The 22,667-nt window shown below is 39.0% G+C and overlaps 1 protein-coding gene across 1 annotated transcript; it reads left to right on the forward strand.

Moving 5' to 3' along the window:
• Window positions 1–11,085: 11,085 nt before the first annotated feature.
• On the forward strand, window positions 11,086–19,255 carry LOC116220721 (trichohyalin-like). The gene is made up of 11 exons (XM_042708089.1): window positions 11,086–14,146; window positions 14,383–14,889; window positions 15,125–15,631; window positions 15,868–16,347; window positions 17,308–17,541; window positions 17,834–17,890; window positions 18,048–18,110; window positions 18,271–18,699; window positions 18,793–18,861; window positions 19,005–19,072; window positions 19,169–19,255. The coding sequence occupies exons 1-11, from the start codon at window positions 11,440–11,442 to the stop codon at window positions 19,172–19,174; spliced, it is 5,127 nt and encodes a 1,708-aa protein (XP_042564023.1). The 5' UTR covers window positions 11,086–11,439; the 3' UTR covers window positions 19,175–19,255.
• Window positions 19,256–22,667: the final 3,412 nt, after the last annotated feature.

A 22,667-nucleotide genomic window follows, 5' to 3' on the forward strand; every position in this document is an offset into this window, starting at 1 on the left:
AACGTCAAGACCGACAAGCTGAGTTTTTTTAATTATAAACTATGAACTGAACTAGTTTATTTTAAAATGTGTGAACTATGAACTGAACTAGTTCATGTAGAAAGTGAACTTTCCCAACACTGGAACATGTCTGCTTCATATAATGTAGAAGTTCGTTTTTGAGAGTAAAATCAATCACATTTAGGATGCCATCCTCTTTCTCCACAACAACATGGATTAAACCTCGATGGTTGGACTATGTAGATAGTTTTATAACGAACGTGGCCGTGTACTTACATTTTTCAAGAAAAAAACTGATCTTCAATGGTAAGACTTGTTTTATTCGTGCCTCTTCTGGTGTAGCATATAACTTGAGTTTTATTTAGGCATATCAGATGCCTAGCGTGTGTAATGTGTAAGCCATTTCATTCCGTTCTTGCAATGTGAATAATTGAATTTCAATATGCTTATCTCCCTCTTGTGCGCGCTTGTGCGTTTAACGGGGCTTGTTTGTGTGAGCGAGTGCATTTATCTGTGCATCTGTTGATGCTCGAGTTTAATAAAAGGCAGGCTATTCATAAAAAACGTACGTAAATGTGTCAGTAGTATGAACAGTTGAGACATTGACTCATTGGGGTTCGGACTAAATATTTTACTTGCTGTCGGCGTTTTTGAGAATAAAATAACTTCACATTTAGGATAACAGCCTTCTTCCGGTTGCGGGAATTTTTTTGTGTCCGAGCTGTGACAACGCGATTACAGGCGGCAAATGCATCATAAAGCAAGTTTAAAAGAAATTAACTGTATGGAGATATTTCTGTCAGATGGCATCATAGTCGATGCAGATTCTAATGAGGCTGTTGGATATGTCCCATGATATGATATGAATGAATATGTCCAAAGGTCGTTTGGACAAAATATTTTAATTGCTGTCTGCTCCTGCTGGGCTCTGGCACTACTCTGTCAGATGCTGGCGCTCATGTGGGTTTTAAATATTATGTTTTAAGTATTGTGATATATAGGGAATAAAACAGGAAACGCAAGATCCAGAAATGTGAGATTCCGGAAATGATGTCGTTCGGAAATGATGTCGTAGCGGACCAATCACGGCCAAGGGGTATCCGTCGTTGTACAGCACGTCATGACGGACCGACAGGAATTTCAATGGTGCACGGGAGGGCTCTCCGAGGGCCCCGGAGACGACAGAGAGGGCGTTCCACCTACGTGTAGGCGTTCCCACACTGTAAACCCAAACAGTTCTACTAACTTATTAACATTATGTATTCAGTACTTAAAACCTGGTATTTAGTTGACCCAACTTTAAATGTATAAGTTTTCTGAATAAGTGAAGACGTTTTAATTGTATTGGAATGTATTTGTTTGAGTAAACATTGCCTGAAATTTTTTTTTTTGTTTCATTCAAACGTGACGTCTGACGTCATCAACGTCGTCGCAGGACTAGTTCAGAACAGAATCAGAGATCTTGTGATGAGAGACTGAGACAGCAGACTTAATAATTGTATAGTATCAGTTAGACTTCTTTAAACATGTTCCTCCTGTAGAAGAGGAGTCGACCAACTTGTAGGGTGACCATATTTGAGTTTGTGAAAAAGAGGACACTTCGTCGCGGGGAGGGGCGTGGTAGTGTATAGCATACAGATGACCCCACCCCCTCCCCCCGCGACGAAATTTTGACATCTTTTCCACATGCAGATGTCATGTGCTGTTGTAAACAATGCAACTAGTGGAAGCGTCACGGTGCTCAGTGTTGCCAGATTGGAAATTATGAAGTATCGTACCAAATGCTCAAAATGATCGTCTTTGGAGGATAATTATCGTGCATCAGGGGTACGTTCGTCGTAGGATTGAAGCTAAGTTAATCAATTGGCCTTTTAGCCCGTTAAGATTAGCGAGCTGATTGAGAACAGCAAATATCGGTTCGTTAACGGCTGACCCGCATCCTAATCATGTGGTTAATTTCAAGCAGGCTAAAGTTATCATGCCATTTGCGTGTGCACGTCCTACTTCAAAAGGCAGGAAAGGTCGATCACCAAAACCATGATTTTCTAACGGTATAATGGTTCTAAACTCAAAGAAAAGGGCTCTTTTTTTCTCCGCTGGCGAGTAGGAGATGAACATGAACGCTTATGAAGAATACAAGACCATAATCATGGCAAAATTCAACACCACCACCGCTGTGAGAGCAAGGCGTGTTGGGATGTTTATAGGGTGATATCTATGTATGAATACCTGACGCCAAGTGTCAGCTGGTACAGAGGTTTCATCTACCGGTTTGCATCTGCATGGTTGCTAGTTCAAATCCCCTCACCTCCTTCCTCGATGTAGTTTTACATTTCCTTGGAAGTCGCTTTGAATAAAAGCGTCTGTTAAATGACTAAATGTATTAATAACAAATGCAATAAATTGAAGCAGTGAAAATAAATTGTCTGTATTTCTCTCTATTCTTATCATGAGTCCACCGTAATCATTTTCTACAATAATGATATGCTATGGTGTACTAATAACACTCATATAATTATGAGTGCTTTGTTCTCCGCATCACCGACAATACAAAAATGTACCACTCGCAAAAAAGCGCAAGACAGTCAATGTGGTGTTTGCAATAAATGACTCGAGAAGGTCTTGTAAATGAATGATTCCTTGTCGGCTGAATCGGTAGCGCTCATACAAGAATAATGGATCTTGGCGATCGCAAAGAACTCTCTCCCTCCGCTAATCTAACTCTAATATCAGTCCTTGGTCAATGGGATCCCTCCCTTTTCCGGGGGTGTGGCAAGCTTATCCAGCTACACTTAAGTTAGCCTGCCCTGGAGCAGGTTAGTGCTAATCGATATGTAACTATGGTGATTTATCAAAAGTTGCTTCCACGAACCAAAAAGAGGGGCGTTTTTTATCTTAGCCTGAAAATTAGCTCGCTAAACCGTTTAGCGAGCTACGACGAATACCCCCCTGGAGCAGGTTAGTGCTAATCGATATGTAACTATGGTGATTTATCAAAAGTTGCTTCCACGAACCAAAAAGAGGGGCGTTTTTTATCTTAGCCTGAAAATTAGCTCGCTAAACCGTTTAGCGAGCTACGACGAATACCCCCCTGGCAACACTTGAGAGGCCGGTCGACCAATGACAGTTCTCGCTACAGTCAGAGCTTGTGCTAGAAGGTGGATCGTAAGGGAGATACCCTTTCCTAAACTTGTAAGGGCGTAAAAGCTAGTGTGTGAAGGACCCAGAGAAACACAAATATCCGACGAGGCAAAATCCCGGACGATTTTGCTATCACTGCCGGACGCATTTTTTAGGTCTCGAAAAGAGGACATGTCCGGGTAAAAGAGGACGTCTGGTCACCCCACCAAAGGAGATATTTTAGTAATCCTATTGCTGCTAAGTGTCCTTATCTGGTAAGTAAACAGTGTTTTTTAGGTGTTTGTTGCGACAAAATTGTGGGAGCAAGTGAAATTGCGATAAGAAGTGGAGAATTTCCCTCTTTGTAATTATTATTGAGTAATCACGTTTTGGCTGTCAAGTAGCAAGTTCAGTTGCACGACTGTTGGCGCTGGCGGCTAGGAAGCTAAAGAGCTAAAGAGCTAGTTAGTGGGTTATTTCCCCCCAAATATGTTCATGTGCAAAGTAAACAACAATCAATTGTTTATGTTGAAAACAACTCATGTTCTACAGAAACACCATATAATTCGTATCAGCATGCTAATGTTATATGTAACTTTTTAGCAGCTAGCTAGCTTCTATGTGTTTTAATGGATCTGATGGATAAAAGTGTTAGCAGCAAGCTAACAATAATGGTCGAGAACTTCAGTTAAGATAGGGTGACCAGACGTCCTCTTTTCCCCGGACATGTCCTCTTTTCAAGACCTAAAAAATGCGTCCGGCAGGGATTCCAAAAACGTCCGGGATTTTGCTTCGTCGGATATTTGTGTTTCTCTGGGTCTTTCACAAACTAGTCATTACGCCCTTACACGTTTTGGAAATGGTATCTCCCTTACGTTCCACCTTCTTGCGCGAGCTGTGACTGTAGAGTGAACAGTCATTGGTCGACCGATCTCAGTGTTGCCAGATACACGATAATTATCCTCCAAATACGACCATTTTGAGCCTTTGGTACGATACTTCACCATTTCCAATCTGGCAACACTGAGCACCTTGCCGCCTCCACTAGTTGCATTGTTTACAGCACATGACATCTGCAGCCATGCCGAAACGTAAATGTAAGTTCACGGACGAACTCAAAAAAAAATACCCATGTTTTTGCCTCGGCCGTGATGCTTCGGAAGCTGAGTGCATGACATGCAGAGCAGGCACTTTTACGTGTCGGTGGCAAATAAAGGTGGCAGCGATTTGGAAGCTCACGTGCACTCTGCAAAACACAAAACTGCAGCAAGAGGAGAGAGCTCATAGAGTAAAGTGACAGACTTTTTTGTGAGTAAAACAGACACTTCTGTTACGGCTGCAGAGGGTACCCTTGCTTTTCATACAATAAAGCATCACAACAGCTACAGATCAATGGACTGCACATCTGGTTTGCTAAGAAAGATTTTCCCAGATTCGGTGACAGCTCAAAAAATCTCAAGTGCTGAAGGGGATTCTGTGCACGGTGCACCCAGTACAATTTCAAACACATGACCTGCAAGGACTTTCATACCTATTTGATTCAGTCTTCAGAGAAATATGCCCAACCACATGAGGAGGACTGAAAAGTGTCTTAATTTTCTTATTTTAATATGTGGCCATATAAAGAATTTTGTATTTATTATTTCGAATTTTGTATTTGTTATTATTATTGCTTTAATATATGAGGAGGACTGAAAAGTGTCTTCATTTTCTTATTTTAATATGTGGCTATATAAAGTATTTATTATTTAGAATTTTGTATTTGTTATCATTATTGCTTCAATATATGGACAGGACACATTAAAGAAGCGCTGGACTAAATGCCACAAACAATATTTGTTTTACATTTGCACTTTGCCCTCCGCCACATAATACAAACACAAATACAAATACAAATATATTCCTGCAATAATTATTATTTTAATTTGTCAATCAAGGAAGAACATGATGTCAATTTGAGACGCACTTTGTCCCTTCGTGCACTTCCTGTCTACCTGCGTGAGGATGTTTCGGTGTTCAAGACCTGCAATGTAAGCCCTGTTAATATCCATAAATATAACAAAATCTGATTGTGTCTTCAGGTATTTTACATAATGAAAATAATTCCAGAATATATTTGCATTTTTGTTCCAAGTCTGTCTGTCGGTTTTTTTGTAAGTGTTTCCATTGAAACTCTCCTGGTAATTGTATTGATGGTGTTTTGCAGGAGGAAGAGGAGCCAGAGTTTGATGATGCTCCTGTTGCTCTCCTTACATCGGGTCCCGACCTCTTCAGCTGCGAGAACATCTTCTGAATTGGGTTTTTCTGAGGCATTTATGTTGTTGTTTGGCCTGAAATATGCTTTCAATTTAGAATATCCCAAAAAACTCACGCACACATTCTCATACAGAACATTTTTATGTGTCTGGATGACAACAAACCTCTGAAACCGTCCTTACTCACCTTAAAAAATAATTTGTTGAAATAAACGATTTGTTGACTTGTTAACTTTGTAACGCTGTTCTTTAAAGCTTTGATGTAATCTTTTATTTTGTCAGTTGTTTTACAAGAAATATAAAGAATGTGATACCTCTTAAGTTTTTCTCATCTCACTCTTTTTAATAGAAATCTTACATAGATTTGAATGTTTCTTGTAGAGTAACTTTCAGTTTAAAGTCAGTTTAACAAAACAGTTTTAGTAAACAGAACCAGAAAATCAGTATATGTGGTCAATAATTGAAAATAAGTAGTGCTCATTTAAAAAAGTTAGCTATTTAAGTATTACCTACTCAGAATAATTAAGTTGAACTCTTTCACCACTATTAAGTGCACTGAACTTGATTTTTAAGGCTTAAAACTTAATTTTATTTTGTGTTGTTGAGTGAAAATAATTTAGTACATAGAGGTTAAAAGATTTAAGTATAAAAATATTTGAATATAAGTTCAGAGAACTTAAAAATTATGAAAACGATAACAAAATAAATCAGTATAGCTGATGTATCATTTTTAAGTTAAGTTTACTTAAAAATAATAATATATGTATTCAAATTGTATTATGTAATCGGTTACATCAAAAGTTTTAAGTACTCTGAACTTGTTCAGGTTTACAGTGTACATACACGAACAGTAAAATAAATTCTCCGACTGGTTTTTAATGTAGCTCAGTTAGCTAAACGTTACTAGCATGCTAATATACTCTTTAGTCCCGACATTGTATTTCAATTTCATTCTCTTCATTTCTACTTTTTTCCCCAACATTTCGACTTTATTCTCAAAATGAAATAAAAAACTCTTGATTTATTTTTTCTTATGCCTGGCACTAAACTGAAAGTTTTAGTTTATTCTCGACATTCCGACTTTATTCTCGAAATGCAACGTTACAATGTATTCATTTATTTCCCTTAATGTGGCCTAACACCGTTGTATTCTACGACATGATCATTGTGTGGACATCTTATTTTGAAGATGCCTGAAACAGGAAATTGCTATAGCCTACCACCAAAGTGCTTAACGTTTATGTTCTCACCTCTTCAGTTAACTTAGTCACTTTATTCTTAATCATCGATTTCCTAGTGTTAGTTGTAATTTTACTTAATTTGATGCTCATGAAATATATGATATTATGAGTACTGATGAATAATATTCATTCTGAAGATGTTTTAATATATTAGCATGTTGCTAAGTTAGATAGGATAATGATAATCCAAAGCGACGTACAAATGAGAGACCAATCAAGCAACTTAATGTTGGTAACGTGAATAGGCTTAACATTAACTTTTTTAACAAGCTTACTGTTCAGTGGGTCTTAATGCTTGTCTTCAGCAGTTATTCTGTGTAAAGGCTGCTGTTAATGTATCTGATTCGTAGAGTAGGCTACAGCAGCTTTGATTACAAATAGTTATAGCCGCTTAGCAAGTCTGAGGAAGATATGGGTAGCTAGAGACTTGGCATGGCCCTGGGGGGTAGCTTTGGCATGTATTTGTGGCGCGTCATACACTCTCTGGCTGGGTTGCACCCACATGGATTAAATTAATCCTGGTTTAGAGTTAATCTAGGTTTAGTAAATCCAGGTTTAAACTGGTTTATAATTAATCAGCGTTATGTTGCACATCTTAATTTTAACCCTGGATTAGTTAAACCAGTTTAAACCAGGGTTAAATCAGGATTAGTTTATGTTCAATGTCCGCCATGATGGATTCCGACGAAATGTAAACAAATTCACAATACGTTTAACAAATACGGAACTAAATAGCCCTAAATAAACGCATCCACTCTTTTTCCTAAACTAGCTGCTTGTTGAATAAATGGCGTTACTGATACCGTTAGTTACCGTTTAGCCTACCACTACAGCGGCTATAGCTAATAAACACAGTTACTTTAGCCAGCTAGCTAGCTATTATGGCACGTCAAAGAGGGTCAAACTTTTCAACATTTGAAAAGATGTTGCTGACCGAGTTGATGGAGGAGTTTGGGGTTACAATTGAGGATATGAGGACTGACAGCAGTACACTAGAGAAGAAGGAGAGGAACTGGGTCCAGATAGCTGAGCGCTTCAATGGCTCTACCAGTATCAAAGAGACGAGGGACAGGGCACAACTGAAAGCCTGTTGGAAAATGTGAAGGCTAAAGTCAAAAAAGATGTGGCGGTCAATTTCAAACTGGCGGAGGACCACCACCAATGACTACGGATCCTCTGTCAAAGAAGATAATAGATATGATCCCGCAGCAGATTTCCCCTACCCAACCCCTACGACGATGACGGCGTATTAGATGACAGTACAGCCACAGAAGCTGCAAGTAAGTTACTACGAACTAGATGACGTCGCTAGCTTATAATCGTTGTGTTGATTATGTACTACTGTGACTGTGAACAGGTAAATAGGGTGTAAATATTATGAATAGCAGGTTACAATAATTGCTGTCACCCCAAGTAAGTTATCACTCTGTCCAACGCCGTTAGTTGCAGCAATAACGTGACAAAAATGACGAAAGTAGGCTATAATTTGTTGTCAACAAAACAGAGATAAACCTCCTCCAGGGGTGGTTTAAATATAAATGCTAATCCAGGTTTAGACTAGGTTTAAAATGACTGGTGCAACAGATTTGTAAACTAAGGTTAAACTAGGTTTAAAGTTAGGTGCAACTGGATTAAAAGACAAACCTGGTTTAAACCTAGTTTAAGAGTTAATCCATGTTGGTGCAACCCAGCCTCTGTCTCTAGGATTCAGTTAGAACTGTAATAAGAACAATATGATGTCACTAGACGCTACTATGACATAACGTCGTTGCTGCCCTTTGGGAGAAGGGGAACACAATACAGTACCATTTCAGAATACATGCAGCAATGGTAAGTAGCGATTTTTGTCTCCTTCAAATCAAATTGTATTCAAACTGATATATTTGATATCATACTGTTCTAACATTTTACAAGATGAACCCAAATTAGTATTGAAGGTCAGACTAAACAACTATTTCCATTACAAGTCCTGGTGACTTTATTATTCAATTGCCACTAGTGTAAAGTAGGTATAAGCAGGAGAGGTGTGTTAATATATCTGTGTTCTTGCTGCTAGCTCTAACCAGTAGTGGGCCTACGTATTTTAAAAACATGGTCTTCTTTGAAGTATACTTTACAAACAAAGAAACAAAGTGCTAAATAAATATTACCTAAAGCTTTTAAAAATAAAGTGTTATTAGTTTTCAACATAATAATAATAATAATTCATTTAATTTGTAATGCACTCTTCATTCAGAAGAATCTCAGAGTGCCAACATATTAGAAATTATAATAATACAAAAAAATTAAAATGAGTTAACATAAGCATAATTTAATTTTTTTAACATTTTAACATAAGATTTAACACAAGGCCAGAAATGCCTTCCTGAATAAAAATGTTTTTAGTCCAGCTTTAAAGGAGTTCAGCGTCATAAGCTATGCTTCATGAAGATACCTGTATTTGAATGAAACGTAGAAATATGTAGAAATCTGAAATAAAATACATTTTACTGTTATTATTGGTTGTTGTCATCGAAGCAAATTAGAAATGAAATACACAAACACATAACTTTTAAGAAAATATATTTAAGGTAAAATGCCAAAAGAAAGTGTGTAGAACTTGCAATGTCAGTCAGAAAGCTGTCTCACAGCTTCATTCGAAAGACTATTGAATTCAATAAATTAAATGTGCTTTATTTGGCAGATGCCTTCACAGGAAATAAATTACACATACGTTACAACATGAGGAAATAGTCTGTTAAAAATATGTAAGGCAACAAATTTGTTTCAACCTCAACAGCCACTAAAATACTGTCCATCAGTTGATATATATATATATACAAATCCAGGGTGCAAATGCTGTATGCAGAGGCAGGCGAAGACATAAAGTAATCCCAATCCAGCACACATGTTTATGTAAAAAAATAGAATGTGTCAGACGAAAGTCCTTTTTCAGCTGTACAAGCCAGGTGCAATTTTGGTTTCCATGACAACAAATTGGAATATCCATAGAAACCATTGTTTTGTTCTTTTTTGGGCATTGAAAAGTGAGTCGCAAGGGTTGCAACAGAGCTCTTGCAGCTGTAAGACAGGAGGGGAGGTAACTGATATTTAGCCTTTTTTGGGGTAGTGCATATGCATTTTTCGATTTGTCCTTTCAAAGGTGCAAAAAAAAAGAAATACTAAATGATACAGCAGAGATAGTAGATCACATCATGTCATAATGCAGCTTGTAGGCCTAATGTAGTGTCATATTATTGACATAGTTATTGTTGAACACATCAATGTCCACAGAGACAACAAATTATGAGTATGTTCTTTACACATCTATTTTGTTTCTGAGAAGAATCTCTGGAGTGTGTGATTTTCTAAATTACTGCAATGAAATGAAAAATAAAAGAACTATGCATTTTCTGCAGGAAAAAAATTCCCACACTTAACTTAGTTGACAAATATGTCGCTAACTCTTACACTTTGCACTTTGTCACACATTTGCCAGGAACTGCCAGCTGTCTTAGTAAATCAGCCCATATATTAGTTGATTGGCAAGCTTTCCAAATTTAAATGTCCCACTATGTTTTCAAAACCTCCTGACACAATTTTAACATGGAGTTACTGTACTTGATGCTGTTTTGTGTATTGCTGCTGGGTTTCTGGTCCTGGTCCACGACCAAAGATAAGGTGCCTTTCCACTGCACGCACCTTTGAGCGTGGAGAAATAAATACCTATACTGGGGTAGGTGCTTAATGTGCGGCCCCAAAACTGCTGGTTGGGGTTTGCAGTGATGGTTGATGCTTATTGGTTACACCTAATGTGAGTAAAAGACAACAACAAGCACCATTTTTAGCACCATTTAGAATTTAATTTGGTTATAAACCCATCTTCCTTTTAGAAATTATACAGTGAGTCGTTTGATCATGTTGATGGGAAGAGAGTATACGACTGCTTGACTAAAAATTGTACCTGTGATGTCATAGAAAGGTGGTAAAGTTAATTATGTAGAGAAAGCTGTTTCTTTTACATTCAAGTCTATGGAAGATAGGGGTAGCCAGAGCCATGTAGCCATGTACAGTAGATGTAGACATGGCCCTGAGGGTAGCTTTGGCGTGTATTTATGACGTGTTATACACTGTCTGTCTCTAGCCTATAGGGAGTTAGATAAATATTCATCCAGTTAGAACTTTAATGATGTAACAATAAGATGTTAGTAGAGGCTACTATGACATCACATCATTGCTGCCCTTTGACAAAAGGGGAACACAATACAGTATCATTTCATAATACATTCAGCACTGGTAAGTAACAATTTCTGTCTCTTTGAAATCAGATTGGATTTACTTAATTTAAAACCTGCCACAATATTTTTTACTAGACATTACAAAGTGAATACAGTAAAATGAATTATAGTTTAAGGAGTTATCATGTTGACCTTACTGTCGCTAAAGGAACACAATCAAAACGTCAGCTGAAATATAGATTTTGGTGTGGGTAGTGTTGGTTTAGCGATCTTTTGTTGGTACTGCATCTAGGGATTTTGTGTGCTTGGAGGTGATCGCGATCGAAGAGCAATGGCTACGTCAGCGTGTTGGTTTGGTAGTTCCTGCACCATGGTGAAAAGCCAAATTGGACTGAGAAGTGGGCCGTTCCTATAAATGTTCGAGCCACTAAAAAGTCCCACTAGTTTCTGCAGTGGAAAGGCACCTTTAATCAAACGGCTATATATCTGAATGTGGTGTTAGTGTTGTTTTAACATAAAAAGTAAGAGTACCTCTACACGACCACGATTGTTACTAGTTCTACTTTACTCCTTTCTTTCTACAGTTTCTGTTCATAACAATGTGACATGACGGATAACAGTAGCGGTGAGGTGTCATGGCAGGAAGGGTTGGAGACAGGACTGTTACGGGACCGAATCAGACTTGATGATAAACTTGAGGCTGAACATCGCCTTTTAAAGCAGGAAGTGTCTGCTTGCTTTCTGGATTTTAAAAGAGAAGTAATGGACAGGGAACAAAGCAGATCACCTCAAGAGTTTCAGCAAATAAAACTGAAACCAGATGAGAAGACATGTGAATGCACTGGAAAAGGTGTGCCCCTGGACATGATGTTAAAAATGGTAACCAGCAAAGATGATGTTGCTGAAAGGAGAACAAGAAGAAAGACGGAACAGAGGGTGGATTGGATTAAAATAAAAAATATGTTGTTGGACAGTTGGAAAGAGCAGAGAGAACGTGGGCTTCCAAATGAAAAGAACATCATGCCAACCACGGATAAGCCTAAAGTAGTGAAAGAGCCTCGAAGGAAAGACCTTCAAGCAAAGTTTTATGAGGACAAGGAGGATGACAGGAGATGGCTGGAAACCTTTCAACTTTTGAAGGCTATGGAAATGAAAGAATGGATGACAGGAGAATTGGACAGCATAAAACAAGAACTGAGAAGAGAGATGGATGAGAGGGACAGAGCTAGACTGACAGAGGAGAATCTTTACCTGAAAAAATATGTTCTTGCGACGCAGGAGATTACATTCCTGGAAAAACAAGTAAAGTTATCTCAACAAGAGATGGCTTTTTTCAAGACCACAAATGAGGAATTGATTCAGAAGGTGAGAAAACTGGAGACAGAGATTCTACTTATGAAACAAGAGAGGGAAAATTGGAGGGAAATGGAGCTACTGGAGAGAGAGATGATGAAACCAAACAGAATGGTGGAGATGGAAAAGATGATTAAAATGATGGAATATTACAGGGAGAAATATGAAAAGGAGAGATATTTGGCTAATGATCTAAAACGATTTGAGGAATTGGCAAGCAAAACAGTAGAAGAGAGAAGACAGGACGCAGTGAGAGTTCAAATGAAAGAGGAAAGAAGACGGGAGGAGGTCAACTTGGAAGGGAAACCTAGAATGAATGATGACAGAAAAAGTGCTGGTGAGGACCAGAGGGACATTATTGTGGCCAAATCTGTGGGTGACATAGAAAATGAAGACTGTCTAAACATTAATATAATCAAAATGGAGGAGGAAGAAAGAGTCAGATTTGATGTAGAAAGACAGAGAATGGTGGAGGAAGAAATGAAAGGTGTGGAAGAGGAAATAAGAGTATTGGAAAATATGAGAATTGATATGCAAATAAATATGGAGGAAGAAAAAAGGTCGGAGAATAGAAAAATTATCCAAAAAGAACAAAAATGTGGGGAAGAGGAAAATACAATGGTCATAGAAAAGGAACACTTCATACACCATATGCATACTGGGGGAGATGAGATTAAAGAGATGATCCAAAAAGATTTGAATGAATACCGAGAGGACATTCCTGTGATCGAATCTGATTTAAGTGACCCAGAAACTGAGGATGATATTTCTCTGAAGGACACCGAGACCATCTCTGCATACTCCCAAGACATCGCTATTCACAAGCCAACACTGGAGGAGAGGAATGAGATGGAGGAAGAGAAAAATAAACTAGAGGAAGAGAGAAAAAAGATGGAGGAGCAAGAAAGGAAATGGGTAGAAGAAGAAATAAGAAAGGGTGAGGTGATCAGAATGGAGGAGCAAAGGAAGACAGAGGGAGAAAAGAGATTAGAGGAGAATAGAAAAAAACTAGACAAAGAACAAAAATGTTTGAGAGAGGAAGAGAAAATTGCCATTGGAAAGGAAGACCTGACACGCCATCTGCATAAACTCACCGAAGCAGTGGAGAAAGGGCCATCTCCTGATGAAGCTGCAAACTTAACAGACACAGGGGAAGTAAAGATTGAAGAGATTATCCAAAGAGATGTGACTCAGTACCAAGAGGACATTCCTGTGATCGAATCTGATTTAAGTGACCCAGAAACTGAGGATGATATTTCTCTGAAGGACACTGAGACCATCTCTGCATACTCCCAAGACATCGCTATTCACAAGCCAACACTGGAGGAGAGGAATGAGATGGAGGAAGAGAAAATTAGACTGGAGGAAGAGAGAAAAACGATGGAGGAGCAAGAAAGGTCATGGGTAGAAGAAGAAATAAGAAAGGGTGAGGTGATTAGAATGGAGGAGCAAAGGAAGAGAGAGGAAGAGAAAATAACGGTGAATGAGAAGAGTAAGCAAGATGTGATGAGGTTGGAGATGAACAGAGAGAAAATGGAGGAAGAGAAAAAGATGATGGTTGCAAAAAGTGAGAGAGACAATCTGTTAAGTCGATTGGAGAAAGAGAGAATGAGCGTCCTGAAAGAAAAGGATAAAATCAGAGCAGACACTATAGATGGGGAACCCTTTTATTCTGAAGAGGAACACTCAAGTGGTGAGGACCTGCCAGCTTCTGAGAAGATGGAGGATTCATGTAAGATCCAGAAAGCTCAAGAGATCCAGACTGAGGACATTGACCACAACTCTGAGGACCGCATTGTTGAAGAACTGAGCCAAGAAGATCAGAGTGACATTGACATTGAGACGGTACATTTAGTGGAGGTTGAAAGCAACATCAGCAGCTTCACCAATATGAGGAAACCAGCGGCAAGCGCAGCAGTCCATGAGGACCAGTCTTGGCAACAGTCAACTAAGCCGAAAGGTAATTATACTGATACAAGTATTTATCACTATTACATATTTTGTGAACTGCAATACAAATATGTCAGAGTAATAAACAACAGCTAGTACTTTTGGTATGACACAAGTTATTTGTGCCCCTCATTGAGTAATTATCACACTGTCAACATTGTGTTTGAAATTCATATTGTGTAAGTCCCTATATTACTACACAGTCCATCTAACCACCTCTATCTTGTTTCTTGCTAACACAACAAGGCATGGATGAGGACAATGAGGATGATGGTTTGAAGGCAGAAATGTTGCGAATGGAGGAAGAGAAAAAGATGATGGATACAGAAAAAGAGAGAGACATTTTGTTAAGGCGAATGGAAGAGGCAAAAATGAGAGCTGTTGAGGAAGAGGAAAAGAAACAAGCAAAGAGAGAAATGCTGACAGACATTTGGGCAGAGGCGATGGATGGGGAACCCTTCTATTCAGAAGAGGAACACTCAGATGGCATTGACCTGCCAGCCTCTGAGAAGTTGGAGGATTCATGTAAGATCCAGAAAGCTCAAGAGATCCAGACTGAGGACATTGACCACGAGTCTGAGGACAGCATAGTTAAAGAACTGAGCCAAGATGATCAGAGTGACATTGACATTGAGACGGTACATTTAGTGGAGGTTGAAAACAACATCAGCAGCTTCACCAATATGAGGAAACCAGCGGCAAGCGCAGCAGTCCATGAGGACCAGTCTGAGCAACAGTCAACTAAACCGAAAGGTAATTATACTGATACAAGTATTTATCACTATTACATATTTTGTAAACTACAATACAAATATATCAAAATAATAAACAACAGCTAGCTATTTGGGTATGACACCAGTTATTTGTGCCCCTCATTGAGTAATTATCACACTGTCAAAATAGTTTTTGAAATTCATATTGTGTAATCCCTATATTACTACACAGTCCATCTAACCACCTCTATCTTGTTTCTTGCTAACACAACAAGGCATGGATGAGGACAATGAGAATGATAGTTTGAAGGCAGAAATGTTACGAACGGAGAAAGAGAAAAAGAGGATGGATGCAGAAAAAGAGAGAGACATTCTGTTAAGGCGAATGGAGGAGGCAAAAATGAGAGCTGTTGAGGAAGAGGAAAAGAAACAAGCAAAGAGAGAAATGCTGACAGACATTTGGGCAGAGGCGATGGATGGGGAACCGTTCTATTCAGAAGAGGAACACTCAGATGGCATTGACCTGCCAGCCTCTGAGAAGTTGGAGGATTCATGGAAGATCCAGAAAGCTCAAGAGAACCAGACTGAGGACATTGACCACGAGTCTGAGGACAGCATAGTTAAAGAACTGAGCCAAGATGATCAGAGTGACATTGACATTGAGACGGTACATTTAGTGGAGGTTGAAAGCAACATCAGCAGCTTCACCAATATGAGGAAACCAGCGGCAAGCGCAGCAGTCCATGAGGACCAGTCTGAGCAACAGTCAACTAAACCGAAAGGTAATTATACTGATACAAGTATTTATCACTATTACATCTTTTGTAAACTACAATACAAATATATCAAAGTAATAAACAACAGCTAGTTATTTGGGTATGACACCAGTTATTTGTGCCTCTCATTGAGTAATTCTCACACTGTCAACATTGTGTTTGTAATTCATATTGTGAAAGTCCCTATATTACTACACAGTCCATCTAACCACCTCTACCTTGTTTCTTGCTAACACAACAAGGCATGGATGAGGACAATGAGGATGATGGTTTGAAAGCAGAAATGTTGCGAATGGAGGAAGAGAAAAAGAAGATGGATGCAGAAAAAGAGAGAGCCATTCTGTTAAGGCGAATGGAAGAGGAGAAGAAACAAGCAAAGAGAGAAATGCTGACAGACATTTGGGCAGAGGCGATGGATGGGGAACCCTTCTATTCAGAAGAGGAACACTCAGATGGCATTGACCTGCCAGCCTCTGAGAAGTTGGAGGATTCATGTAAGATCCAGAAAGCTCAAGAGATACAGACTGAGGACATTGACCACAACTCTGAGGACAGCATTGTTGAAGAACTGAGCCAAGATGATCAGAGTGACATTGACATTGAGACGGTACATTTAGTGGAAGTTGAAAGCAACATCAGCAGCTTCACCAATATGAGGAAACCAGCGGCAAGCGCAGCAGTCCATGAGGACCAGTCTGAGCAACAGTCAACTAGGCCAAAAGGTAAATATACTGATATGAGTATTTTTCACAATGACTTGATTAATCATAACATTTTTAACATGACCCGCAAGTGGTTGTGATCACTTTGAACCCACAGCTGCCTTTTATTGGTGAGCTGATTTTAAGAAATCAAACTTTGCAGCAAACGTGTTTCCAGGTTGCCATGGTTGTCTTGTTGCTATGAGCTAGCTAAGGAAACTTTTAAATAACCTGTTCATCATACGTTAGCAGCTGCCAGCAGTTAAGGTGCTTAATGATAACTAAGATATTTCATAGCCAGGTTAGCTGGCATGAGACTTCTCACACCTCTCGCAGAGATAAGCGCTCCCTAGCATCCCATTAAATACAGTCTGGTGGGAATACACAACACCTGTTACTTTATTGTTATGGAAGACTGTGAGAGTGTGAATAAAAGAGAGATCCATTCAGTTAGTTACTGTATGCATTACTAACTAAAAGAAATGCATTCCCGTGTATAGGACGCACCTGAGTATTAGCCACAGGGCTGCAGAATGTTTGCAAAATCAATGTATAAACTGCGGTTAATAGTTGGGAAATTACGGAGTAGTTAAACAGATCTCCCATCTCCTGTAGTGAGACCAAAAAAATTGTCTCCGTTAAAAAGTTTCGAGCAGATTTGTTTGCGTTAATAGGAACATCATAGACAAAATGACTTTGCTTAATGATATCCAGGTGGCATTCATTTTATGTTTAGAGTTCATCAGTGATTTTCTGTTACTCCTAATCCTCTTCCTTAAGAGATGATTGGTAGACCTGCCATATCATTGGAACCACTTGGAAAAACACCAGCAATTCCTTCATGTATGAATTAATTTAAAGGCCGCCCACTTCTAGTGGTTCATACAATCAAAACTTTAGTATTTAAAATATGTACTGTTTTAACTGATTGATTTTCAAATCATCTAATATCCTTGAACATGTTTTATTATCCTAAAAAAGATGACCAGCAGAGTGATGGTGGGAGGGCACAAATGATAAGGAATGAGGAGCGAAGGAAATTAGATATGGACAGAAAGAGTCTGGAGGAAGAGAGAATGATGGCTCTGAAAGATGAAATTTGGACAAAAACAGTGAAAGACAGTGAAAGACACCCCGGTGAGAAAGACTTGAGACGCCCAGAGGAATGTGGGGAAAAAGGCAAGGTCAAGATAGGCAAGGACAAGGAGGACAAAGGTATGTGTGCATTTAACAGATACAGTATGTACATATACTGTATGTATATATGACTTCAAAAACTTCTTGACTACTTTGACTTTAAGATTACCATGGCCCTTTTTCATCATTCAAATGTTGTCATTCTCTACAAAGAACCTATGATAAAGCTTGAAAAGACAGTACATGGAAACTCAGAGAATATACTGCTGCAGTCACCTTTACAAAACGGGACATAATGACAAATCTGATTTGACTTAACTGTGCTTGAAAATCATGCACAATGTTCACATTTATATTTAACCTTACACAGATCTCCTCTCTACTATTGTGGGAAACATGTCACCAAAGACTCTGTCTCCAGCACGAGGTATCTTCACACATTACTGTTGGAATGTTTTGAGTTGTGTTTACCTGCCGTATTGATTATATTAATGACTTCCTCGGTGCATTCAGTGTCATTTATTTTCATTTCTCAGTTCAGTAGTTTTTCAGTCATTTCAGTGTGTCTTTGTCTCTCCTCGTAGGTATCATCGGTAGGCCTCTCGGATCTCTGGAGCCACTTGGAGAAAGACCAACAGTTCCATCATGTATGAGAACTCATTTAGTCTATATATATCGCACACCCAGTGACTCATTGTAGAAACTGGTGTTAAATTGTGTTTGAAACAGGTGCTGTAATATGTTATTGTAACATTAATGTACAAATTGCCTGAAGTCCCTCTCCATGTTTTGTGATCCTTTAAAAAGACATGGGCATGGACCAGCAAAGTGATGGTGCTAAGACCACAAAGAAACCTAAAAAGAAGGTAAAAGACCAAAGAAAAAGAAAAAAGGAGGATAACAAAAGGCAGGAGCAAGAGGTAACAAGGTTGGAGGTAGACAAGAAGACAACAAAAGAAGACAAAAAGATGATGGATGAACAGAATAAGAGAGCCAGTCTCCTAAAAAGACTAGAGGAGGAGAGACTGAGGGCTTTGGAAGAAGAGTGGAAGAGGAGAGAAATGGAGAAAATGAGAACAAATAGTTGCGAAGGAACACTATTGGCAGGGCCTTCCTCTGACAAGGGTAACCTTAGTCCTGAGAGCACCTCAGATTCCGTACACCACGTGATGCCCCGAGAGACTTGGCCACCTGCTCATGCAGAGCAGCTTGGACAGCAGTTAACACAACATAAAGGTAAATGTCATTATATGACATTTCTTTGAGACAGTAGGGCCGAGTTACATCTTTTAGATCAATTTACATCTATTTTTTGTCAATCCTCCATAGGGCTTCCCTCTCTCTCGGTGGAAAATGTGATGCCCCAAACCTTGCGCCCTTTACAAAGTACATTCCAAGGTAACAAAAAAGATCACTGTTCATGTATGTTTGGGCAGATTTGTTTGTGTGTCCAACAGAAACAAGTAATGGCTTTCTAGACCCTTAAACATCATCCATGTTAGTGTCAAATGCTGTTTCAATCCACTTTGTCCTTTCTTCAGATGCCACAATTAATAATAGACCTCCTAGGAGGCTGCAGCCCCTTGGGAAAAGACCAGGGATTCCCCAGGTATGACAGTACTCTGGTCATTTATAGATTCACACAGTATTGATTATGTGTTAACAGAATATTTCCTAACAATTGCTTGATTCCTTCTTTTTTCAGATTTGACTATTTTCCGTAACAGTTGACAACCATCTACATATATTTGCATTTTAAAATCCTAAAAACAACAAACAATAAAAAAGCATGAGAATAAAAGTGGTTTCAGTGTCTCTTTAATACAATAGTGTTTACACAAGCATTTTGGGGACATCCAAATGCCATTATGTGCGCCTTAGATGCTTCACAGTCAGGAAATGCATGAATCCTTCACTGTAAAGTGAAATGCAAAGTCAAGGAAAAGCAAGAAATCTGCATACAGCAGTGACTTTCTCCTCTATTATGAGCTTAATACAGCACATTCTTAGCACCCAAACACCCTAGGTGGTTTTCTCACATTACTGTATCACATCAGTGCCACCACAGTGATTCTCATTAGATGCCACCCACTGTGGACCACCTGCATTCAGGCATCCGATGATATGAAAGAGCCGGGTGGATGCTAACTCAAACCTCACACTGTTTACCCCCAATATTATCCCTTTGAAGGTAATCTACACGTTCTGCTGGTGAACCCTCACATCCGGCGCTGACATGACAAGGTCTGTCGAAGAGACACCTCATTACAAATCTCTCCATTACTTGTTTCTTTTTTTGGGGTCATACTTTTTAGCTGTGTTTCATAAAATATAAAACACATCCTAGGATCTTAATAATAACTACAAAACAAAAATGGCAAAATAATACAACAATGTATCACAGGTCCTAGCTATGGGACAGGACTTCTAAAACATGTTTATTCTGGCATACACATTCATATACATACATTACATAAACAAAGCTACTAATTGGAGGGTCAGTATTAAACAGTTAGATTGTTATTAATAGGATTTTGTCATTTGTTCATCTTTAATAGTAATCCACACCCTAACTCATTTGACTAGTCTATCCCAGATAAACATAATTCTCTTCTGCTCTGAAACATTATATTTTATGTTCGTAATTGTGCTCAGATCATAGCAGTTTTCCTGGTCTCTGTCCCCAGACCTTTTACTTGTGACTTTTTTGTGTTCTGCCCATTATAAAATAATAATATGACTGAGTTTCTGCATTTCACATTAAAAAGAGGACTGTAGTTTTGAAATAGAAGAGAGGAACATAACAATGGAACAATGAGTCATTTTTCAGATCTCTTGACAATAACCACCTTTGTTGGTTGATTCTTGCTCCTATTATCATGTGCTTGCACTTGATTTGATTTGGCCTCAATTAAAGTGCCATGACAAAATGCCCATTGTCAACGACGTATAAATTGTCTCATTGCAAAATGTGCCTGCACACATGTTTGTATTCTGTATAAATTATATCTTAGATTGATTCAGCAAGTCTTGGTATCCGTAAACAAATCTCTGTGTTGAAAATATAAACTACCATAATATTTGAAAAGATATGTTATCGTTATTGTCATTATTTTTCCTCTCATCAGTGTCTGGCGCAAACCTTATATTAAAAGTGTATTTATAGTATGCTTCTCACATCATGAATTAGGCAGCACCCAGCAAAACATGCTTCGAATTGCCTATCAGCCAAACACATGTGTTGCTTTTCTTCCAGGTTTGTTAATCCACTTTATCAGTCATGCCTGAGAGTTTCTGAGCCATTGGATACACAAACAGAAGGAGAGACAAGCCAGGGTTGCCCTTGAATCCCTGCTGAGAGGGAGCGCTCAGAAGCATGGATAAACCAAATATTTAAAACAGTTTTCTCAAACATCATATTTTCCTGAATGAAAATCTGGGAGGGGGGAGGGGGGGACTAAAACATTTAAATACTTTGAGTTAAACTTGTTTATTTGTGTTATGTACATAAAGAATGAAGATTACGAGGGGCAGGCGAGGCTAGAGGAGGTGAAAGAAGAGTTATCTCCTGTTGCTGACCATTTGGGCAAGAGCAGGGCAAAAGCAAAGAGGATTTAGGCTGAGCCTAACAACTTTGGTAAGGGAATTCAATTATGAGAGCCATTTAAACTCATCTTTCATATCTCACTGTTTATCGACGGCTCTCTTTATAGGTCTATCTAAACCTCGGTTAACCAAACAAACGTGTTTTCTGCTAGTAAAACAGTATGATGTGTAAATTGCATGAAAATGGTGTATTTAGCTGCCAGAATAAAAACCACCGTAGTCAGGACTAAGTCCTGAATGTTTTCAACTCAACGCCCCGGCATCATCATCCTCCTGTGACCTTCAGACAGAAGTGGGCATATCTCACCCCCTTTTGTAGAAAAAATATGGTGTGGATACACATTCCTGTGAAATGGACAAGGGGGTCTTCCCAAGCTCAAGATCTGCCCCTACTAGGTATTAAAGAGGAGGATGAGTGATATATCCATGGTGGGATGACAGCTACGATTCTCCATCATGACCACCTGGCACATTATCGCCTTCCTACTGCTTCGAGGGTTGGAGAAGAGCCGTTTGTTGATACCCACTGCCATACAGTAGCTAGCAGCTTGCAATGGCACTGGCCTACCTGAAGGTCTTTCTCTTTAAAAACCTGTTTGGATTATTTGCTTTCTCAGTTTCTCATTTCTGCAGTGCTGTGGTAATTTTCTGTATATGGTCATGTAGAACTATTGTCTTCGCTATTTCATTGGAGGCTGATCAACTTTTGCAGTCTGCAAACTTAAATTCACCTATGCCCCAAAAAAATTGTATATTGGGCTTATTTTTGGAAAAGTTACAGTCAAAAGTACACACAAAACATCAACACCGCTTATGTTATGTTTTCATATTCTTTTTTCATGTTTCCTTTTTTGACGGGCGATTCAAATGAAAAGGAAAAGACATTCCAACGTAGGCCCACTGTCTTCACTCTGTTTGGCCTTGGACCTTCTGCTCTGATGTTTCACCCACAGTGCATATTTGAATGGTTCGGTCCGTTGGAACGGAGAGGCATAAGTGATTTTAGAGCAGCTACTCTCAGTAGGTGAGACTCGAGGGAGGTTCTAATAGATTTTATTTTCTCAAAGCCAGTGGAATCATTTCAGTGGTGTTCTCCTATATCCCTACTTGCTAATGGATTGTGTTGCAGTGCTCTTTTTACCTTACCTGAAAGATGTTTGTGGCGATGAGAAATGGGTAGAGAATGGGAGAAGGGTTCTGGAGTTAGGTGTCATAACAGCAATGGGGAATCTTAGGGATGAGACACCCGAACTACTGCTGTTTTTTGGGGTGTGCCGCCTGTGAAATGGGAAGTGCTTTATTAAAGCCCAAGAAACTAGCCTGTCATAAATAATCCCCCTACAGTACTATCAGGTAATGAAGTAATGCTCCCTCTAGCTGTCTTATCACATCCAACGGCATCCCCCTGTCCCAGGGTGACACCACAGGGCTCATCTGGTTCTCAGGAAAGGGACAGTCTGTTCTGTGCCTAGATTAGAGTTCATGGCATCATCAATGTAACTGTCTGTGCAGATGTCAATCATCTCTGTTTACACCATGACTGACTGATTTATGTAGACTTTACTACCTGCCTTCTGACTGTCAGGCAGTCACTTCTT

The sequence above is a fragment of the Clupea harengus genome, chromosome 6 (genome assembly GCF_900700415.2).
Source record: "Clupea harengus chromosome 6, Ch_v2.0.2, whole genome shotgun sequence".
Lineage (NCBI taxonomy): Eukaryota > Metazoa > Chordata > Actinopteri > Clupeiformes > Clupeidae > Clupea > Clupea harengus.

Bases quoted from the DNA above. Each gene is read 5' to 3' on its own strand.
- LOC116220721 (XM_042708089.1), top strand. From the start codon at position 11,440: ATGACGGATAACAGTAGCGGTGAGGTGTCATGGCAGGAAGGGTTGGAG. The intron at 17,891-18,047 runs GTATCTTCACAC...CTCTCCTCGTAG, and splicing joins GACTCTGTCTCCAGCACGAG to GTATCATCGGTAGGCCTCTC. The intron at 18,700-18,792 runs GTAAATGTCATT...AATCCTCCATAG, and splicing joins GCAGTTAACACAACATAAAG to GGCTTCCCTCTCTCTCGGTG.